The following is a 21,248-nucleotide window of genomic DNA, read 5'->3' as shown; positions in this document are numbered from 1 at the left end:
TACGAAACGTTCTAAATTTTAAATTTTAATACCGTCCTAAATTTTAATAATTTATATGAAACAAAGTTTCATCCACCTCATTCTTTGTTTATCACGTTTAAGTGGAAAAATAAAGTAACTAAGCAATAAAGAAACATGGTCGACAATCATTACATATATCTCATGTCATTAATAATGATGCATAAAAGGACTCTGAAATTGCTTTCATTCTAAAAGGCAATTTTTTAGCAAATGTCTACAACTTTCGCAATTAACATGCTAATTTTGCAAATTTTAAAACGATAATTATCCTAGAAAATAACCCACTTACCCTGTATCCCTTCTCTCCGGTAGAACCATGCTCTCCACCAGCTCCTTTCTCACCCTTTGGACCAGGGGGGCCGTCTGGACCGATGTCACCCGGAAGTCCTTCCGGTCCTTCTGGACCAGAGATGCCTGGGAAGCCCGCGATACCTTTTATACCTGTGCAGTTGCATTTGTACGAATCTCGACATTTCTGAAACAAATGAAAAGGATGTACTTGTTAATAAAAATATGTTTAAAGGAAAGTTGACAAAAATGAGATGATTGGATACAACTGTGGTTGGATAGAAGACTCACAACTAATTCAGACGATGCAATTTTCTGATCGATTCGTTATTAAATGAAAGTAGCTTTCACACATTTTGGTATAAATAAAAGAAGTAGGCAGGCATATATGTAAGAGTTGAAATTCTCGGTAAAGATACGGAATTATCAAGATTATTGAATCGGTTAAAATACTACAGTCTTTGAATAGTATTTGTGCTGCTGTCTAATTTACAATGTTATCAATATTTTTTATATATGATACAAAAATACTGTAAATACAATATTAAAGACAGGGAATCTACTCTATGTGGTAGATGCATAAATAACAGCAAACTTAAATTTTTTCATTTTCTTAAAGGTTCTCGCAATGTGAGTTCTGATTTCTGAAAGAATGTCGTCACTGCATCCTGAAAACACGCTTCCCATTTGTCTATTTGAATAATGTGGAAGGAAAGAAAAAGATTGAAATCTCACTTTGTTGCTTTTGCGCTCTGAGATGAAAGTTGTACCGCTTATGTCAACGGGATTTTAAAAGCGACGAACGTTCAGCTTTCGAGGAAACCCTGTTACGAAGTATGGTATATGTATACATGCACACAATGTCCTTTCATTTCGTTCTGACCTAATCTCGTATTGTATATGTACAATGTCTTCTCGACGTGTGAACCAAGCACGTTGTAAAATGTGTTTTCTGTTAAAAGATACCCAGTAGCGTTTACGTTCTTTGGGTTATATGCGTTGATTATTCAGGTGCTCCTATGTTTATTGTGAGTCGAATTTAGAGATTTGGAGCGTTGACCTCGGCATGCCTGAACATCTTACAGTCAATACTTGTAATATTACATACCACAGTTACAGTAACGATCGTTTTGAAACTTCAGATTTCTTAAATATCATTAGATACTATTTTCAATAATTATTTTGTGTAATTATGTTATATTGGAAAAAATTTTCAGGATTCTTTTAATGTTCGTATTTTGATAACTAAGATTAATTGTAAGAAGGAACTATGGAATAGAAAAACAGCTAAAAATTTATTAATTTATTAATATTTGAAAATTAAAAATAGCAAAATATATCTACTGGGACAAATATTTTGTTTAATTAATAGTAGTAACTCGAGATTAACCAATAGAATGAAACTTTTCGTTATTCTACATTTTAGGTAATAAAAGAATACAATTGTTTACAGAATAATTTTCGTATATTAAATTTCTTGAATTTGAAAACTAGTTAATTTTAACTATTTGTAAAAAATAAATGTCAATTTTAATATAATTGAAATATATCTGCTTTATATTAATATTAATTTTAATTCTTTAGATTTTATATAATTTTATTTCTTTTAATTTTAATTAGAAGATACTTCGATTTATAATATTAACAATTGCAATTTCGTGTGTGATATGTAAGAGTATATAAATTGTGTTACATACAAATATCTGTTTTACTTAATATATAAGGTACTGCGTTATCATAATTACATGCATTATACTAACAATAAATCATTAAAAATGCACGAAATAAAGAGATCATTACAACATGGTAAAACAACGTCAACCATCCCACTTGGAAAATCCGTAGAGCATATACCACACCTTGTAAAACTATTTGCAACTCTAAGTCGGTGAGATAACTGTTTACTAAAGAAAGCTTCGATATTGACTTTCAAACAGACGGTAATTTGAGTCAGATTCTCCGATCGTGTTAGTAACGTAAGTTTATGTAATAGAAGAAAAAGCAAAACCGCATTTCAGTATCTGCCCGCCGCCCACGACTGAAAATTGCATGTAATCAAGGTCATTGCTGCGTTAATGCATCAGTTTATGCCTCCTACACGATTGATTATGACGAGTCACCTTGTTTTCAATCGCTTGTCAAGGTACCTTAGTCATTTTAAAATTCTACAGAGATTCCAAGAAGCGAAAAATGCACCAAACTGTCCATTGTCCTATATATAAATATTATAATTACACTACAGGTATTTATGCAAATATCTATCCCTACAGCGAAGGTGTAGAAAATATGTGATATATATTTTAAATAGTTGTATAATATTCTCCATATTCTTTGCGTATTTTTGTATGTGTTTGTGTGATTGTGCTTAAATATCTGTGGTCTGCGTATAATCTATCGCTTTCATTCAAAATTGATTAAATGAAAGCACCAGATTGATAAATGTGTAGCTTTTTGATCGAAGCAATTACTTTATGCTTTGTAAATAATCAATCTTAATTAATCATTAATGAATTTAATCGAAACAAGTGTACATGTATTCTTTCAATATTAAAGACAGTTCCTATTTGGGTTTGAAATATATGTGACCACTAAATAGCAATAAATTAATTAAAGAGAATGGTTATCATTACTTTGATGAAGATGATTGAACCTCATTTCACAAAATTATATGTAAACTCCTTTTTTCAAAAAAAGCAAAAATTAATTAAAAAAGTTATTACACTAGTTTACATAACAAAATATTTATATATTTTATTATTTAAACTTCTTTTTCTTTAACTTAGCAAATCCTATCTAAAAACAAATTACATTTGTTGTAATTCATGATTCACTGTGTATAACAACTAATTCAAAGCGAAAATTTGTCTTATTAATTAAATCAAATAGAAATTACCAAAGAATTGATGACTTAGAAGATAAAAAGCTACTATAGAAAAATCAATATTCTTTTAAGTCAGCAAAAATATCTGATACCTAAAATGCTAGCTATACAACTACTATTCAAGAGTTAAATACATATAAATGTGCATTCTTCACGCTTACAAATCTTATAAGACTCTGCAAATAAAATGATAGAGAACCGATAAAATTGTTAGATAATTTCTTCTTTACACTACTTTTCTCCTTAACGATATTTACATTTATCCATGTTACTTTATCGAAAATGCAGACTAATTGGCGCTGGAACAGCAAGTACGCTATCCAATATTATCTGAACAAATATGTCTTCCTATTGTTTCAGTTAATGGAAGTCCCATCGCGGTCTCAATCAAATTTCGAAGTCAATTCCGAAGAAAGTGGGTGAGCTTGTAAGCTTGTATCTCTTGACCCCAATAAAGGTGATCAGTTTAAGCGAACTCATAACTCGCTACAAAATTCGATTCTTCGCTCGTCTTATCTCCCGTGATTTTCATTTTTGTACGATGACCTCGATGGCGAACGATCTTCCAAATAAGTACGTATATAATGGTTACGGCGCCTACTGCTGAATTTCAGACATCGGTATGACGTAATGCACCAACTTGGCCGAGAATCGCATTCGCGTGTGACATAATAATACATATTACGATTACACGATCTATGGCGAATTGTGTCTCACTGCGTCGTAAGATCGCTATGTCGAGAACTAAAAATCTCGGAAGATTTAGTTTCTGGAATGTTGAGAACTGTGGAAATTGGCAAACTTGATCAAATTTTTATGCTTGAAACCGCCATTTCCCGCAGTACAAAAAGATCATTTCGAGAAGAGACGTCGCAATGTTTTCAAGAAGTAAAATTTTATGAAGATTCATACATACATTCTTGTAACATTTTGAAGAAGACTACAGTATCAAAATGTAATTTTCTATCTGGGAGACCTGGCGTCTTTTTACTCGATTGTTTAAATTGAAGAGGTTGAAGAAGGATTATAAAATGTAAGGAATACTTAAATTTCTTATTGTATTTGAATGTTTGCAATGTTATATATGCGTTTTACTATTGAAACAGACTTATAATTCGTTATTTTTCTATTAACAACTTAATTTATTTCGCGAAGCGCAATTTTAATCGAAAGGAAGATTAAAAGCTAAACGATGACAGGAATACTATTATGACAAAAGTAGATTCACCCTTCGTTTATTAATGCATGGTTATAAAAACCTGCCTAAAATAAATTAATAATATTACCATGATAAATAAAGTGCAGTGTTAAATGTTTGCATGAGTTAAACAATATTTTTAAATATTCTTTTTAATTGTCATTAAAGTGTCATTTTTAGAATTGAACATGTCTTCTCCTAGTTTCTAAACAATGGCAATAAATTAATACAGTATGAAATTTTTAGGCGAAAAAATTGATTGGGTGTTAATTAATAAGTTGAAGTTAGATACTCCTACGCAGTGACGTACAACAGAACACGCACAGTGCTCATCCAACCAATGTTAAAGGAAGTGTTAAACTAAATGGTACAGTGCTACGTTACGCGTTACGATTGGTAATCTCTGCACATGACGAAGTGCACCACTTACGTTAAGAAGACCGTCCTTGTCGGCAAGTTGATGCGTTATGAATATGTATCCCCATCAATAGAATCACTGTTTAAACATCAAGCGTAGTGCACAGAAACGAGTAATTGTAGTGCAGTGATGGTGAAAAGGAAGCTTTACAATTTGACGTTATTCCTATATGCATGTTATTTGTAATTTACCATTATTTAAAATAATTTGGAAATTAATTTTCCTAATCAATTTTTTGTTATTTATTTTTTTTATTGAGCCCAAATGGCTAATACTCGTTCTCGAATTCGTATAAAGCTCAATTTATATTACCGACGAGCCAAGCCAAACGATTATACTGACGAAACACGTATTGATAGTCTTTTATCATTAGTTGTTGTGTATTTGTGATTTTTTGCTGGTACGTATAATATTTGCTCGGCTTGTGCTTCACTTGCCATAGTATAAACTAGGCTTATAGCTTTAAATTCTATGTAAAAAATTGACGACGTGGTTGCGATACTTTCCCGACACCGGATAAGTAGTTTATTACGAGGACTTAACATTTTTGGGGGTAGGGAAGGGGGTATATTTTAAAAGCTGAAGATGACCTTCATATCTCGATAAAAATGCAAAATAATAAAAAACTGATTACTGTACTATATGTTCTGCTCGAAGGTATGCAAACTTTGTTTGGAACATGTCTTTATATGGCAAATAATTTACAAGTTATTTCAATGCGTGATGTTACAAGATTCACCTTGCATATTAATAAGTTTGACATTATACCTTATTCCTTTTCATGGAATATTACCTACATTTAATAAAAAGTGCAAGTTCGTTGCTCTAAGTTAAATATAAGATAGATTTAAATTAAGTATTATCTAATCTGGGGTAGGTACCCTAGGTTATGGTCTTTTGCATTAAACTTCCATTGCTTAGGAAAGATATTTGCATATTCCATTTGAATATTAAAGACCTTTTCTTCATGAATATTAATTCGTTTAAGAGAAATATTAATAGGTACTGATACACATGGTTATATGATTTTGAATTAACAATATACTTCATCATTTAACGTCTCGATTTCTAAGTTTTATCCTGATATTTAAAAAATCCGTTATTCTGATATCGTTCGTCTTATATATGTATTATTTAAGAAATGAAAAGATCTATTTAGTGTACAAGAAAACTAATCTTATTTTCGCTGACTATATTAATCTTTTTTCTTCGTAACCCGGACTTTGGAAAAATATTCACACATCCCTGTATACACGTAAGGAATGCTATAACATCTTTGAGGAATGCTCTTGAGTTGATCTTGTTCATCCGACCTGGAAAGCAACTTCCAGCATGTGCCATCCGTTTTCGCCGAATGACGGACGTTTATGAGACACAGAGGTCCAAATATTTATGGTACCGCTGAGGTTTCTGGACCTATGATGTCAAATTTACTGTAAAACCTTGTAAACAGTCTTCTTTTCTTCGGATCAAGGCGCAGGACTTCTGAAGAACAAATTGCCATAAACTTTTTTTTTGCTTTGCCGTCTTGCGTCACACATGTCTAAGAGGGGTAATAGAATCGTTACTTTAACTCCTTTTTTTTAGATTTTTGATAAAGAAAGTGGAAATTCATAAATAATACTTGCAACATAAATGCAACTGTTCTTAACCTGAACTAAGTATTTGTTTTTAAGTTGTTGGTTTGAGATACTTAATTTATAGATATCTCAATAGTCTGTAACTAAAAGTTAATTGATTTCAAGTAATAAACCCATTCGCATATAGTAGGATCGATTTAACACGAAATTTATACCTGAAGCATCATCTTAATTGTAATTTCGACTACTATTAAGTCGACGTTCCAATGTACACTGATCACCATCACAGTGAACATTAACTCTGAATAAAAAAAAGTGTGAACGATTAAGACTGGGTTAAATGAGACTATACTATTATATTATGATGTCTTTTCAAACTTCTGAGATTGCGAAGGCATTAAGAGCCTCGGCGTACTGTTCAGAATATTTAAAATACTAGATTAACCCTTTGCACTCCTTTGAAGTGTAACTCAACGTCGGTTTTCTTCACAGGTACTTTTATGTTAAATCACACTTGACATTTTTAAATTAACATGAAATAATAAGGAGTTATTGGAAACATTTTTTTAAACAATTATCAGTGCATAAAGTTGAAATTGACTATTCTGTTTTGTCTTCTGACTATAGCTCAGCATCGCACAGTGTTATCATGACAGATAAAACTGATTTGAATGGAATCCTTACGCGCAACAATTGCATACTAACTCTAAATATAACATAAATTATATAATAACACTTACAAATATGTATAACGGATAATATAGTGTTTTGTTTTCGTCACCAACTCATTACTATCAATCACGTTTCTTTTAATTTCAGATTTCAGAATTGAACCCCCCACTTGCAATTTTAGTCATTTATGACCCAGACCATTCTTGTTTTTGAATTTTCTTCTGCGTCATTAAAAAAATTAAAATAACATATAACAATAAAAATTACTGGATAATATTCTAGAAACATGGAAAAGTATTCAAGATTTTAAAAAATTTTTTAAGATACAAAGCATAAGAAAGCTACATGGACCCAGTTTGTGAACGGTATCAGTAAAAATAATATTGTAAACAGAGATATAATCCCAAACGAAATTAGGTATCAATGCACGAATGAACTTTAGGACCGTGTTAGATACACATTTTCGAAATAACAATAAAATTCAATCCCCTTTACAAATAACATAGGAATAAAAGTCCTATAATTAGCTATAAAGAATTCCCATAAAAAATATAACAAAATAATTCTCTCGTACTTTCGAACTCGTTCATCATGCGGCTCTCTTCGCAAAAAGAAAAAAGAAAGCAGTGCTTGCACGATTCCCTTTACTTATCGGAAAGAAAGTGAGGTCTTTTGAGCAAATTACGCTGCAGAGTTTAATGCACCACTTTAATTTTCCTCCTTCTCCCTCTGCAATGCTTAAGAGCAGCCTTCCTCCTTGCAATCGCGATGCCGGACATGTGCCCGATAAAGGTGCAACAACAATGGCCATGTCGGCAATGCGGGAAATTAAAGTATTGTTAAACAAGTTTTACGCGACCTGGTAACGCGCGTTCACATTCAGCGTGATATTGCTCTTATCGGTCTCTACGGTGTTATGGGGTTTGTTCCACCTATGGACGTTCTCCGTACGATGCTGTGCTCTGGTAATAGAATGAATTCGATACTTGCTTTTTCCGACTGTTTTGATGAGGATTCGCGGCGTGTAATACTATCTACAGTATTGTTATTGCTTTCACGAGGTTTCATCAATGTGAATTGCAGGTATAGTTTGTTAATATATTTATAATGTTTCTTCTACTGCTGATACTGGCTTAATATACTATTACACAAAAGAGGATGTCAATGTACAATATGTGTGGTTGTAAGGCAAAGTCACTTAAGTTACATGTTTTTGTTTTCATGATACATATTGGCGTTTAAGGTTTTCAGTTTCAATCCTGTCTTAAGGCTGAAACAGACTAGTCCAGTCATTTAGTCGAGTGACGAGTAATTCAGTAACTTACTGTGTATGCACACTAAAATTTAGTTGGGTCAATACTAATTTTAGTCTTCTTGAATCCTTATTTTTCTGTAAATGTTTTCTTAATGCCTTTTCTTTCTTTGTACATATCAAATCTTAAATATGGCCGTAATTCGAATTTTTTCAGAGTGTGAGATAGGTCTTTTTGCTTCACAGCTACAGACATAAAGTATGAAAGTTTTGCGACTGAATGACTATTTAGTATTGATTTATTAGATATTAGTTTTCTGCTTCATATGATCATTTCTTCGATAGAGCGTTATATTAAATGTTAACAGTTTCTTATGAATTTTTGAAAATTGGAACGATGAGATTTGAAAGTTTTTCTATTAAATGAATTTACTATTTATACAGTTAATCTGTGTACAGGGTGTTCCAGATAAAGTGCTGTACTTCTGTTTTCTTATAAACTAATGAAGATATCAACTTTGCTTTTTTTTCATCGCAGTAAAACTCCGTTTATATAAACTTTGATAATATGAACGAAATTTTAGTAGTACTTGATTAACTAAATTCTAGCTCAGCTCCAATTATTTGAATTATCGCCGGACGTCATGTTAACAATGTATATAAACCATGAGAAAGGGAAAATAAGTGAACTTGATAGAATTTTTATGAACTAACAAATGGCTAAAAACATAATCCGAATCAAATATAAATGATTTACAACGTTCGAAGAAATTGAAACAAGCCATAGTTATGAAATCTTCAGATAAGTGTATTTAACTTCCTTTGTAATTTACACATGAAAGCATATATACATACTTAGGGTACCTAAAATTAGTAATTTAAATATCATTTATATTCAGACAGATAAAAGATAAATGATTTTTTCAATATTTTTATTATTCACCTTTTCCATACTGTTTTAAAATGTTAATATTATAGTTGGTTAAATTTTGTGATACAAGTTATTTATGTTAATATATTCTATTCTTTTTACAATTAAAATAAATAAAAACGTAACAAAATAATTCTATAAACGTATAAACTCTTTAATTATACAGATAACAAAAAATGGTTCAAGTAAATGTTAATCAATTTAATATTTATTATCCGAATCATTTAACTTAAAAGAAATAAAATTGATATCTTCATTAAGTAGCTTCTGAGGAAACAGCTTGTAACACTTTATTTCGGTAACCCAAATATGTCTTCCAAACGTACATTTATTAGAACATTTTTGACATTCGAGTAAATTCTATTTGAAACCATTCCATTTTAACCTGAATCTAATTGAGCTATCATTAATCTTTTTAAAGTTGTATGTACAATTTTATTAGGTAAGTTAAATTATTTCTATATATTCTATTTCATAGAGTGTATGTACAATTGCCAGTAATTCTGTGAAATGGAAAGCATTGAAAATCGTTACTTTTTATTACTATTTACTTAATATATAAAATTATTCTATCAACCATATTATTTCATTCAAATAAACTTCAAGTGCAAATCACGAAATCGAAGACGCTATGCTTCATTTGCTAGTTATATGCGTTTAAAAATCTGGTGGAAACCATCAGGAATGAACCCACGCGAAGGCCTCGAGCAGTGGTTGTCCGCGTAGCAGTATAGTCCTGTTACAAGGGAGGGGAGAGGTCACTTACCGATAAACAGCTGATTTCTCCTCTCTCTTACGTTATGGTTAAACTGTCGTGCGGACAACCACTGCTCGAGGTCTCCGCGCGGGTTCGTTTCTGGTGGTTTCCACCAGATTTTTAAACGCATATAACTAGCAATCGAAGTCTTAAACGCGAGATTGTTATTCTTCATTTTCGTCTCAGTTTGGTGCCTAGAATCACCTTTTAAAATTATGCCGTGATGTTCAGAAATATCCTGTATATTTATAACCATAAGATGTTTGACTAAATAAGTATAAGAGAATTTAATGGGAATTTAATGGGTAGAAATAAGAGGAAGATCAGAAATGACAAATTGCGGTTGTACTTCCGTTTGTTAATTGTAAGTGATGTAGAGGTAGGCAAAATTCGTTAAATATATAAATAATACATGAGTATGTATTTTAAGAACCTTCAAATTATTTTCAAGCGTGACAAGAACGAATAGAGTAATTGTATCTTGTTCTGCATTAGTGTGTTAACTGTTAAATCATAAGAAATCGAATTTCGAGTTATGAATGCAATATTATTAAAAATATCATAATTAACAATATGTATACTAATAAATGATTAAATAAAAATTTTTGGAATTTCTGAAGCCTAAAATTATCTTTACGAATTGTCTTATCAAACAATTGTTATTTTGTATTTATGTTTTGTGTGTAATTTGGAGTATAATTAGGATTTTTAATTCTCTCATATTACTTTTTGTATTACTGGTAAATTCAAATAAACAAATATTAATAATGTACGCGTGTATACTATTCTCTTTAAGTGTATAAAATCTCCGATCTACTATGCTATACATACATATATGTAAACAGTTATTTTAATGAATAATATTTGCTAAATATGCTTGCTGTTATATGTATTATTTGAGAAGAAACGTAAAATACTCGATTTCTCAAAATGTTATTTGTGGGTTACTCCACCTATGTAGAACAATGATCAATTCTATTGGTAACTACAGTGAATAGTATCTATAATTGTATCGAATATTATATTCAACAATATAATGATATCGATTTAACGAATGATCTCAAAATATTTCATCGCTAAATGAGACCACGAATTATTCATGGACTTTGAATAATACCTATCGAATCCTTTTATACCATGTTTGCATTAAGTCTTCTTATAACTTACTAAAGTTTAACCAATGTGCGCAAAATTTTAGTTGATAAAATGAATTTGGAATAAGATATTTAAATTTCATTCATAAATTGAAATCAAATTTACCAGACTTTATTTAGCGCTAGTGAAATGTTTCCCGTGCGGAAATAACTTCTGTATAATTCTAAAAACTCAGCATGACGGTAGCACATAACAAGAAAAGCTGCCGTGTTTGAAATAGATCCGTTTACACAAAAATTTGCTGGTCCGACTACTCGACGTAACGTTTCTTAGTAAATATTCACAAAACGATCATTTTACGCGGCATCAGGATCGATCGGGGAATCCTGCTTTTCTTTTTTGACCTCCAAGCAAAAAATCTGAAAGGCGATAGAGTCATTTAGAGGCACTTACTTTAATTGGTACCTACTCAATTTGTTACATGTCGCCATTGGCAAAAAGTTACGTGACGCTTTTTTAGTGGTTGATGGCGATAACAATAATCATCACCACTTTCCCGATAATGATCCGTGTAGCTGTATATATTACAGTAACCATACGTTTGTTATTATAATCGATTTAAAAATGCTGCTACTCTATTGTGTTTATAATTAAACGATCTACAAATGATATTTATTGAGAGTCATTTTGTATTAACGAATTTTCTGTTAAAATCATTAAAAAATTGGGCATAATAATCTACGTAAAAAATTCATTAAAAATGGTTGGTGGTATCCTAATGCTTCCAAATGTAGACATGTGCTATGTGTATAAAGGTATGATATTTCTACCTTCATATTAACATAAATAAGGGTGCGAACACACATGATTCTCACGAGATATTCATAACATAAGTCGATGTTTTTCCCTCGTTTTAAACCTAGTTTGCTGTAATATGAAACAAATTCTCAGCCGTGACATATTTTTGATTCTACTTCATCTACGTATTTTTCATTCTTTCTTTCTTCTCCTGTCCCATTTAATTTTTCTCGCCGTACGAGCGACACGAAAACTGAATAGGAAAATATTTTCGCAATGCAAATGTTTCTCGTTGCGTCCTGCAAAATACTTTAACTAAAAATGTGTCGTCTGTACGAATTACGTATTGCGAAATGCATGCGACATTTACAGAGGCCGGTATTCCTTTAAGGAGTGGTGCGAAAAAAAATGAGTATATGCACGATTAATTGTGACACTCTCGGCCAGATGTTCCCGGTCGCTTTATGCAATCCGATCTCGAGTTCAGATTGGCTGGACCGGTTCAACTCAGTTTGGGACCGATGTCAACGGTGTGCCAAAATCACCGAACTTTCTTAGCAGAGTTCGCGAGCGTTAACCTATTTATCCCTGTGGTTACAAGCGTCGAACAAAATTTTTGTCGGCAACATTAAATCGCCTGCAATGATATCGGCGGTCCTTTTTGACTCCCCGTGAAGAGTGAACCATTTATGTGCGTTCCCCTTTTTAATAATTGTATGCGCAAGCCGCACTGTAATTATACGCCATTTATTGTATTAAAAATATGAGTCATTAATGACAATTTGTTGGAGAATATTTTAGGAAATGAGCTGAATGAAATTGTGCTTTCTCTTGAGCAATTTAATTGTAACATTATTTTAATGTTCAATAATTCTGGATAATTCAGGTATTTTTGTATACATGTATACAATTATCTAATCCTATGAGTAAAAATGATATGTGAGTCAGGTTAAGAGAGATACATTTTGTGCTGTTGTTGAGTTGTTGACAAATTATAGTTTTGAAGAAATATTTAGTAGATAAGTAATATCATTTGAGTTAATTTGAGTGTTTTTATTTGTAGATTTAAGTATCGTGATTAATGTTTCTATAAGTACATATAAATTTAAGTTTCATTAGTTTACAACGGCTTCCCACAAGAATGAAAAAGTACAGACACGAGAGATGGAAAGTAACCCTAAGTACATGCTCTTAGAATGGTGTCATTATGAAAGGAGTCTACGGTTTTGTGAATGAAAATTTCTCCATTAGAGTAAATTGCCTACATAGTAATCGACATCTCAGTCATTAGTAATCCCTATGCATTTCACTTATTCTTCTGTAGACAAACAGATTTTGTCACACTTCAAAGCAAATGGGATTACTTTTGCCAAGAACTAATTTTTTTAATGTGCTGAACTTTTTAAAAATCTGTAAAACTTTTGGAGTGCTTGTTAAAGTCATTATAGCATTATACAGTCCCTAGTTAAGTTGAATATTTAAAAATTTGTTTAATAAAAATAAAACCTCAGAGGAAAGTCTGCGATATACCCAATTTTGCTTGTGTCGTCAGTAACTCAGATTACTAATTAAAATTAAGGTTTTGTAATAGCTTGAAATTTACAAAAATCTTTGACATCGGGCATTGCTCAAAGTATCGCTTATTGAATACATTACCCTATTTTAATAACGCCTTCAATGTTAAGAAATATCCTTCCTTAAGGTGCAGACAGAGGAACATAGGTCGATGTTAACAGGATTCATAAAAGTCCTAACATTCTTTCACGTATATTCAGTACTTGCACATGGGGTTGGAACACGATCCAGCAAAACAGGACCTGTTGGAAGCATGTATTAGAAATAATATCGTCTCGCGGGAAAAGAATCGCCAAACTGATTTTGCGCGCGAAGTGGTCCACGATCGCCAGTTCGCCATGATCTCTGGGCCAGATCCAAGAGAGAGGGAGGCAAAAGGAGAGCGAGACAAGCGCAGGAGTCGAAAGAAGAGTGGACGAGAAGGTAGTCTTCGGGATTTGCATAATGTGCAGTAATATTAAGCGTCTTCAGACTGGCCGGATGACGTTGCTGGCTAAGCGGAATCGTAGGCAGACTGTCGGTATGTAAGAATACGTGCATCGTTCCTCTCTGTCCCTTTCGCGTGCCTTTTGCCTCTTCTCAGCTTCCCTTTCCTCGGCTACCATGTCGTTTCGTTTTCTTTTCCCTCCTGTTACATCGATCTCTGACCACGTCTTCTGGCACGTCGTTCTCTTCTCTCTTCGACTTCAGCGCAGACGAGTCATCGTCCAAAGCGAAGAGCCGACTCGGTGGACCACCGAAGGACTTATAAAGTAACGCATAAAAAATCGCTTGATCACCGAGCTTGCATAAGTGATTGAATTTCACGCGTATGGTATGCATACGAGCGTCCACGTACATTATGCAAGCGGCTTCATAAATTGTTTTCTTCCTTTTCCCTTATTCCATCTTTTCTTTTTCTTTTTCAGCGTTCAGATGGTTGTCGGTGGAGCCTTTTGCTCTCGCCTCGATCATCCTCGTTATCCTGCGCAACCTCTTTCCTCGCGCGTTCTGTGTGCGTATTCGCGACCTTTTCCTCTTGCACGCGAGTGGACCGGTATTCGTTCGTTTTCGTCTCGTTTTTCTCTCACCTTTGCTCCGTGAATTTCGTTTGAAGTCGACGCCGCCTGTTACCGACGCTGCTGGCGGGGTTGCCACTCGCGTTTGAGTTCGTCAATATTCCATTGACAGAAAACAGGGAATTTGTTTTATTTGATCATTGGGGATGTGAAAGATGAAACTGAAGAAATTTTCTGTATAAGAATCTAGTTTTAGTTATTGCGGATAGAGTTACTTGTTGTAGATCGCTTTATTGTTCTCGTTGCTCTCTTTTTGAGGTAGGAAAGGCGTAGGATAAAACATTTTTGTATTAAAACTTAAAAATCGTTCTAATTCTAATTGATAATATTAGAAAGATTATCTAATTATAACACTTCATAATAATCATAAGCTTCTCTTTATAACTACCTATTATATTTGTTACTTTTTAAAAAGCCATACATATTTTGTCCCCTTCATAAATATCTGTTCTGATGCAGTATCAAAGAATTCAGACGGCAGTAACAGTATTTTATAAAATGTTTTGCAAAATGTCCAAAGATTTTATTTTATACCACAAAATAATTCAATCGCCATGTATCACCGTGATTTTCGAAATGGCAAAAACTTATAGTTAGATGTATTTGGGTATGCATTAGTACTGTTAAAAAACAAAAATATTTTCTTTTATTCGAAGGACCATTTACCTTTCAGCTAATTACAATGTCCTGTACGAGTTCCATTATCTCATCTCTCCCTTATAGTATAATGAAATACATGTATAGGGTGTTTGAATGGTGCAGCTTATTTTTTTATGAAACTACAGAGTATGTATTAGGCAAAGAATAACAGGAATACCAAAATTGAAGAATCACACACAAAAGTAGTTTCCCTGAAAATGTGTACTTAGATTTATTTTAATCTTGTAAGATTTTATATATTCTATGGATTTTTTCAAATCAGAAGTATTAAGAATTTCGTAATAACAATATTGCTTATTGCAACATCGTTTTTCACATAATGTATTTTATTATTCTTCTACGACACACTTGTATTTTTTACGAACGTTTATAGCAGTCCTCCATATTTAATATTTTTTAACGAAGTGTAAGTCTGTTATTTAATATACTTATTTCAATTTTCGTATGCTAGTATAATTTATCGACATTAAAAAGGATATAAACCTTCCTTCTTTCAAAGGTTTATCACTGACAAGATTCGCTGCATTTGAGCTCATTAGTCATCCATTTTATACGGTTCCTTTCCATTTAATAGATGTGCTATAAATTTCTAGTAACAGGTAATTTATCTAGTTGTTAAAATTGCCTGCTTACAGAGTACGCTTTCATTAATTAAGGATGGTGCGCTACATAAAGTGTTATGAATTTTTTTCTTTTAAAAATGCTAATTAGGGTGGTTTAAATATTTCCAATAATTGAAAACAACACGATTTCTGTTCAAAACAAATGATTCTTATTTGAAGAATGTTTCCATAATTTGTAATATTGTGAGTGTAGAGTAAAAAGTATATTTATTTAGAAATTTTACTATTAAATAAACTGGCAATGAAATAAGAAGTACTAAATATGAAAAAATTAAGTAATTTATGCAAATAAATGATTTAAGTAATTTGACTTTTAGATTTTATTGATTTTAATTATTTCATCAATATTTGCAACACTTAAGTGCCTAGGATTTAAAATAATAAACAACGTATATTAAAATATTTTAAATAAGATATAATCAACTTTCACAAAAAACACTTTCTGGTCTAATATTTTACATATTTATGTTCCCTTCTTCCCTAATTTTTCCTTTAATTTCGGAGCGCCAAAAATATAACAGCTTAGGACAGTAAAAATTTGAATTCACTTCTGATATTAACATCAGTTTAATCTAACATTATAATAAGTATAATTACTCTTCATTCTTATCCTAATGAATAGCTGACTTTGGCCCATCTGGTAACATCAGTATTCTCATCTTCTAGAAATGGTCTAACAGTAGACAACTGCTTATCATTATTTCATCGTTAGATATACTTTAGCAGAAGAGTCTTTAGAAGTATTCTTTGTAATAAAGCCGCCATATTGCTTCATGAAAAAAAGTTAACGAACATGAGCTAACAGCGAAACGAAATCAAATATTAAACTGGTTGCAGGAGAGTGCTATCAACACACAGAGTTGCGTAATTCTTGAAGCCACCGCGCCGCGGGTGTATCATCTTAAACATGGGTTGAAGTGTCGGGTTCCGAGCTCGGTTGCTGAAGAAGCAGCTGAAGAACGAAATCTGCTAAAAATCCGCTGGCAAAAACTGGATATGATACGGAGGTCTGTAAGTGGATAAGCATCAAGGGGGACACAGGCTGTCGTCGTTATGCAAACTCACTGTTCGTCAAGGGAACGTGGATTACGCTTTAAGTCCCTTTCTTGTCTTTTCTTCTCCTTCCCATCCTCTTTTACGAGTAGCCCTGCCATGTATTTCTTCTACCTTTTTGCAGGTTGCTTTCTTCATCGTCATTCTGGCCATCGGCCGAAACAAAACGTTGCGTGCGGTACAAAAATTGATCAGCGCGCTTGCATAAAATATTGGACCCCATTTCGCGTTCCTATGCCAACTTTTTTCTAATTCCGCATAGCATTCGGTTCGACTGCTTCCCATGTCCCGTTCTCCAGCTACATTTTCAGTTCTATCGATTCTTCGGATCGCTGACGCAAAGCACATGCCATTATAAACGTTAGGACCAGATGCGATTCGTGGTATGGTCAATATTTGAACAGATTCACGTTATTATTGAGTACCATTTCGCATGTTCTGTTCACGTTCGCGTCTTCGTTGAATATTACATCTTCGAATTGATAGAAACTTGTGCTTTCGTATTAAGTCTTGTTTAGATTCGTGATTAACTCCAAATTAATCGAGTTTCAAGTACGCGAAACGGAAGTGTTAACAAGTGCCGACGCAGTTTGAACTAGTGACGCAAGTACAATTACGAATTTGCATTAGACGAAACTTCATTACCGAGTACTAATAGTGAACATTCGACGTTAATTTCTGTGAACTTTTAGCGGTAGATGTAAGGATTTAGGTGCATACCTATGAGATAATTTGTAGCGATAATAGATTCTAACTTAATTAGTTTGGATATTAAATATCAAAAGTAAGGTAAAGAAGTCAAATTTATATCATTTTTAAGAGAAAAGAAATTTCTAGTTCGAAAAAAAATTTGGAATGCTAATGGTTTATTACTGAGCTTATTACTACCACAAAGATTGGTAATGTAGTAAACTTGTAAAAATACATTATATATATATATTTTTCTTTCAAAGATTTTGTACATTTGTTTGATACTCTGTGCACTTTTGGGATATCCAAATTTATAGATTTATTTAATATTTTCATGCTTGTTTCTGTTTTCTCTAGTTTCTTTCCAGAAAGCGATTAACGTTAATATTACAGTCAAATTGAGTGTTATATTTAATACAAAGTCCATCAGAAGAATATAGTCAATACAAAAGATAATAAAAGTGTAAGACATGGAATCATCAAATAAAAAAACGTAAAAAATGTCATTGTGTAATAAAATTCTAAATTGTGTTTGGAAACATTTAATTGTATTAAATAATTTAAGTATTTCAAACGTTGTTTTAATGTTAATTAATATAATTTTTATTTTAAAGGTAAAGTAAGAATAGTTCTAAAAGAAATGTCAAATTCTACATTTTTTAGTTATTTAATCAACACTGGTTATTTAATCACTTTAGTTATTTAGTTATTTAAAAACTTTAGTTATTTAATCAAACACTGACAGGAATTTTATATGTGGGTGAAAAGTAAGGTTTTATGTTCAGTATGTAATTCTTTTGGTTAAGTACATTCAAAGTTTAAATATGTCTTCACTATTATGCTGTTCTAATAAGTGGCAAAAATTATATGACAGCTTGGCTTCTAAAAATGGCATCAATGCAACACTTATACCTTTAACTCTTAGTTATCACTCTGGATTGAAACAACCCACATCAATAGTTAAAAAGAAAAAATATATGAGATAAGTTTCTAAGATAATTTTGATATGTACACAATTACACTATTTTTCTTATTCAACAATTTCCCTTGTTCGATGTGTCAAATAAATACGTTCTTTAAAACGTGCACTAAAAACCTGTTTTTTTCTTAAGCTACCACGTTTTAATAGCATTACCCTAAATTGTTAGCAACACAGCTTAAAATATGAAAAAGTTATTTTTATCACAAAACTGCCTTTGGTTCCAACTTATAGTCGTTTGAATTTTTTTTAATATGCCAGTTTATTTGTTAATTTTTTATCATCGCAATATATTCTACAATATTCAAACTACCTTCCTAACTTTCTTCAATTTAATATTACTGTTATTTTTTGAATAGTAATTGTTTGAAAAGTGAACTGGCTCTAGACGACCAAGTTTAATGTAATAGCTGTGTATCATAGAATAAGTGTGACAATCGAGGGTCAAAGTACTGTCACTCATTTACCATTTGAGATAATTATAGATTTAGCTTCCTAAAAATTTGAATCCAAATTTATCTTCGATGAATACTTGCACCATCACAGTCGGCAGCGAAAAAGGATTGAAATCCTATAAATGCCTTAACCTAGACGTTAACATGTAGAAAAACGTCGATTGCATCTATCGCTTGCATAGTCGAATCAATTATATTGGTATAATCTGGCAATCTGATACATGTAACACTATATCTACCAGCACAAACGCTGACCCCCATAAAAGAATCCACGTGTTCGTGCGATACATGTGAATCACTTCGTTCCGCGACCAATTCGCTTGGGTTTGAGCTCGATCGAGCCGTAATCGCGCAGGGAATACGTATGTGTAGGAGCTCCAAGCGCCGATCTCGTTATTGATACTCCTGAACGTTATTATTTACTATCGAGTTTGAATTCGCGTACCGCTGGACCGTCTTCTATTTTCTGTCGTACCATTCTGCCCCGAAGGAAAATAATCATGCAAAGACCAGACGTTCCTCTTATCTGGTCTTATCAAGTCTATTTTCGCGAATCGTCCTTTCTTCGGAGTATTAGTGTTTACACGTCGCGTCGTAAAGTGTGCACTCTGCAGGCTTGCGAATTCAGAGTTTTGTAAAGATTACCTAATTCTTTGTTATAATGCAGCGATAACAGAATGGAAATATGTTTACAATAATACAATAATTATAATATTACAATAATATTACAATAATATTATAATTATAATAGTATAGTATGTTCTAAGTTCATGTATACAACTTTTTGTTAATTTGCTCCACAACAACAGTTATGTTATTTGTAAGAAGTTTATTCATTTGAAGATAAGTCTGTGCTTTACAGCGAGTGACTTCAGCGATTATGAAAATTTAGAAAGAGTAGAATTAGTTTGTAATGAAATGAAAGGCTGTGAGTAGATACCATTAAAAAAACCACAAGGAAAAATCAGGAGGGTTCAAATCGACTGAATTATATGACCAAAGTGTGTGACTATGGATGCCAACCCATTTTTTTTCCATAAGTCGATGTTAAGGTATGTACCTATTTTCTTATAGTACGAGCGTTATGAGCCGGTGCTCCATCTTGCTAAAAATATTGAAAATTGTTTCGTATCTCTAACAGAACATTGTGTAGCAAGTTAGGAAATGTGCACTTTAAAAAATGTCAATATTGTTCAGCGTTTAAAGTATTACTAAAACTCGACGTGATATTTTAACGTAACATATTATATAAAGTTTAATATATCTCATAAAATATTAATTCTTTGCCACGAGGAATTAATTAAAAATAAAAACTCATAGACTGCCATTTAAAAAACAAATGCAATTGCACTTTATAACTACACCAATGCACTTCTGGAAAAAATCGCACTACACGATGATAGATCATATAAGTACAATTTTTTTCTATCATTAATAAAGTTTCTCATCTAGATACACTCTGTATATGAAATCCATACAATTTTACAAGTTATGCTGTATATACAAAATTTAGTATCGATAAAAATAGAGAAGTAAATCAGTTACTTTAATGTTTAGCAACTATATATATGTATTGTCTGTCTCTACATCAAGTCTATTCAAAGGTACATATAAAAAAACTCATAAATATTTGATATGAAAAACGTAATATTTTATTTGTTATTCATCTTTTTTGAATATAGAATATTAATTTACTCAACATAGGTAAATTCGTTTAAAAAAATAAAAAAAATAATCGAGATGAAAACATATGTAGGGGAGACCACCGACAAACGTAACACGGGTCGAAAGTAACAAACGTTATAAAACAAATACCAGTCGAACAACAATATTGCCCGTCATTTCCATCTCTCCTTTCACCTAAGTTTTTGGCAATACATGATACTAAGCAATTCTTCATATTTTAATGAAATTTAATGAGTTTTATTGAAATACGTTGTATATTAAACGTAAACTTGTAGAGTCTGTTTGAATTACGTATCCTTTTGTTCTGGCTTCATAAAAGCCTTTGACTTCTTTTGTATTATATGCAATAGATATTGACTTTATGGGTAGGTATAACGATTGTTATTATTCTAAGTTAGATTAGTATGTAGAACACGCCCATAAGAAATACTGCTAGTCGGGATAAAAGTAACAAGTTGTTACTTTTGTCCCGATTGTAACTTGCGACTTTCTTCTATAGTTTTTGCTTTAACACATATGTTATTTTAATAAAATTTATTAAGGAAAGAATTTGTTAAGTCACATTTTCTAAAGTTTAC

At 32.1% G+C, this 21,248-nt stretch overlaps 1 protein-coding gene across 1 annotated transcript in view; it reads right to left on the bottom strand.

The window, feature by feature from the left end:
* The window catches only part of LOC143181878 (uncharacterized), a 107,512-nt gene that overhangs the window by 61,997 nt on the left and 24,267 nt on the right, over positions 1–21,248 (bottom strand). Inside the window, exon 2 of the mRNA XM_076382538.1 lies at positions 311–496. Within this exon, the coding sequence (XP_076238653.1) occupies positions 311–496 (186 nt within the window). The remainder of the gene's footprint in view (positions 1–310; positions 497–21,248) is intronic.

Source organism: Calliopsis andreniformis, chromosome 1 (assembly GCF_051401765.1).
Source record: "Calliopsis andreniformis isolate RMS-2024a chromosome 1, iyCalAndr_principal, whole genome shotgun sequence".
Taxonomy (NCBI): Eukaryota; Metazoa; Arthropoda; class Insecta; order Hymenoptera; family Andrenidae; genus Calliopsis; species Calliopsis andreniformis.
This window is presented reverse-complemented; position numbering and strand designations above follow the sequence as displayed.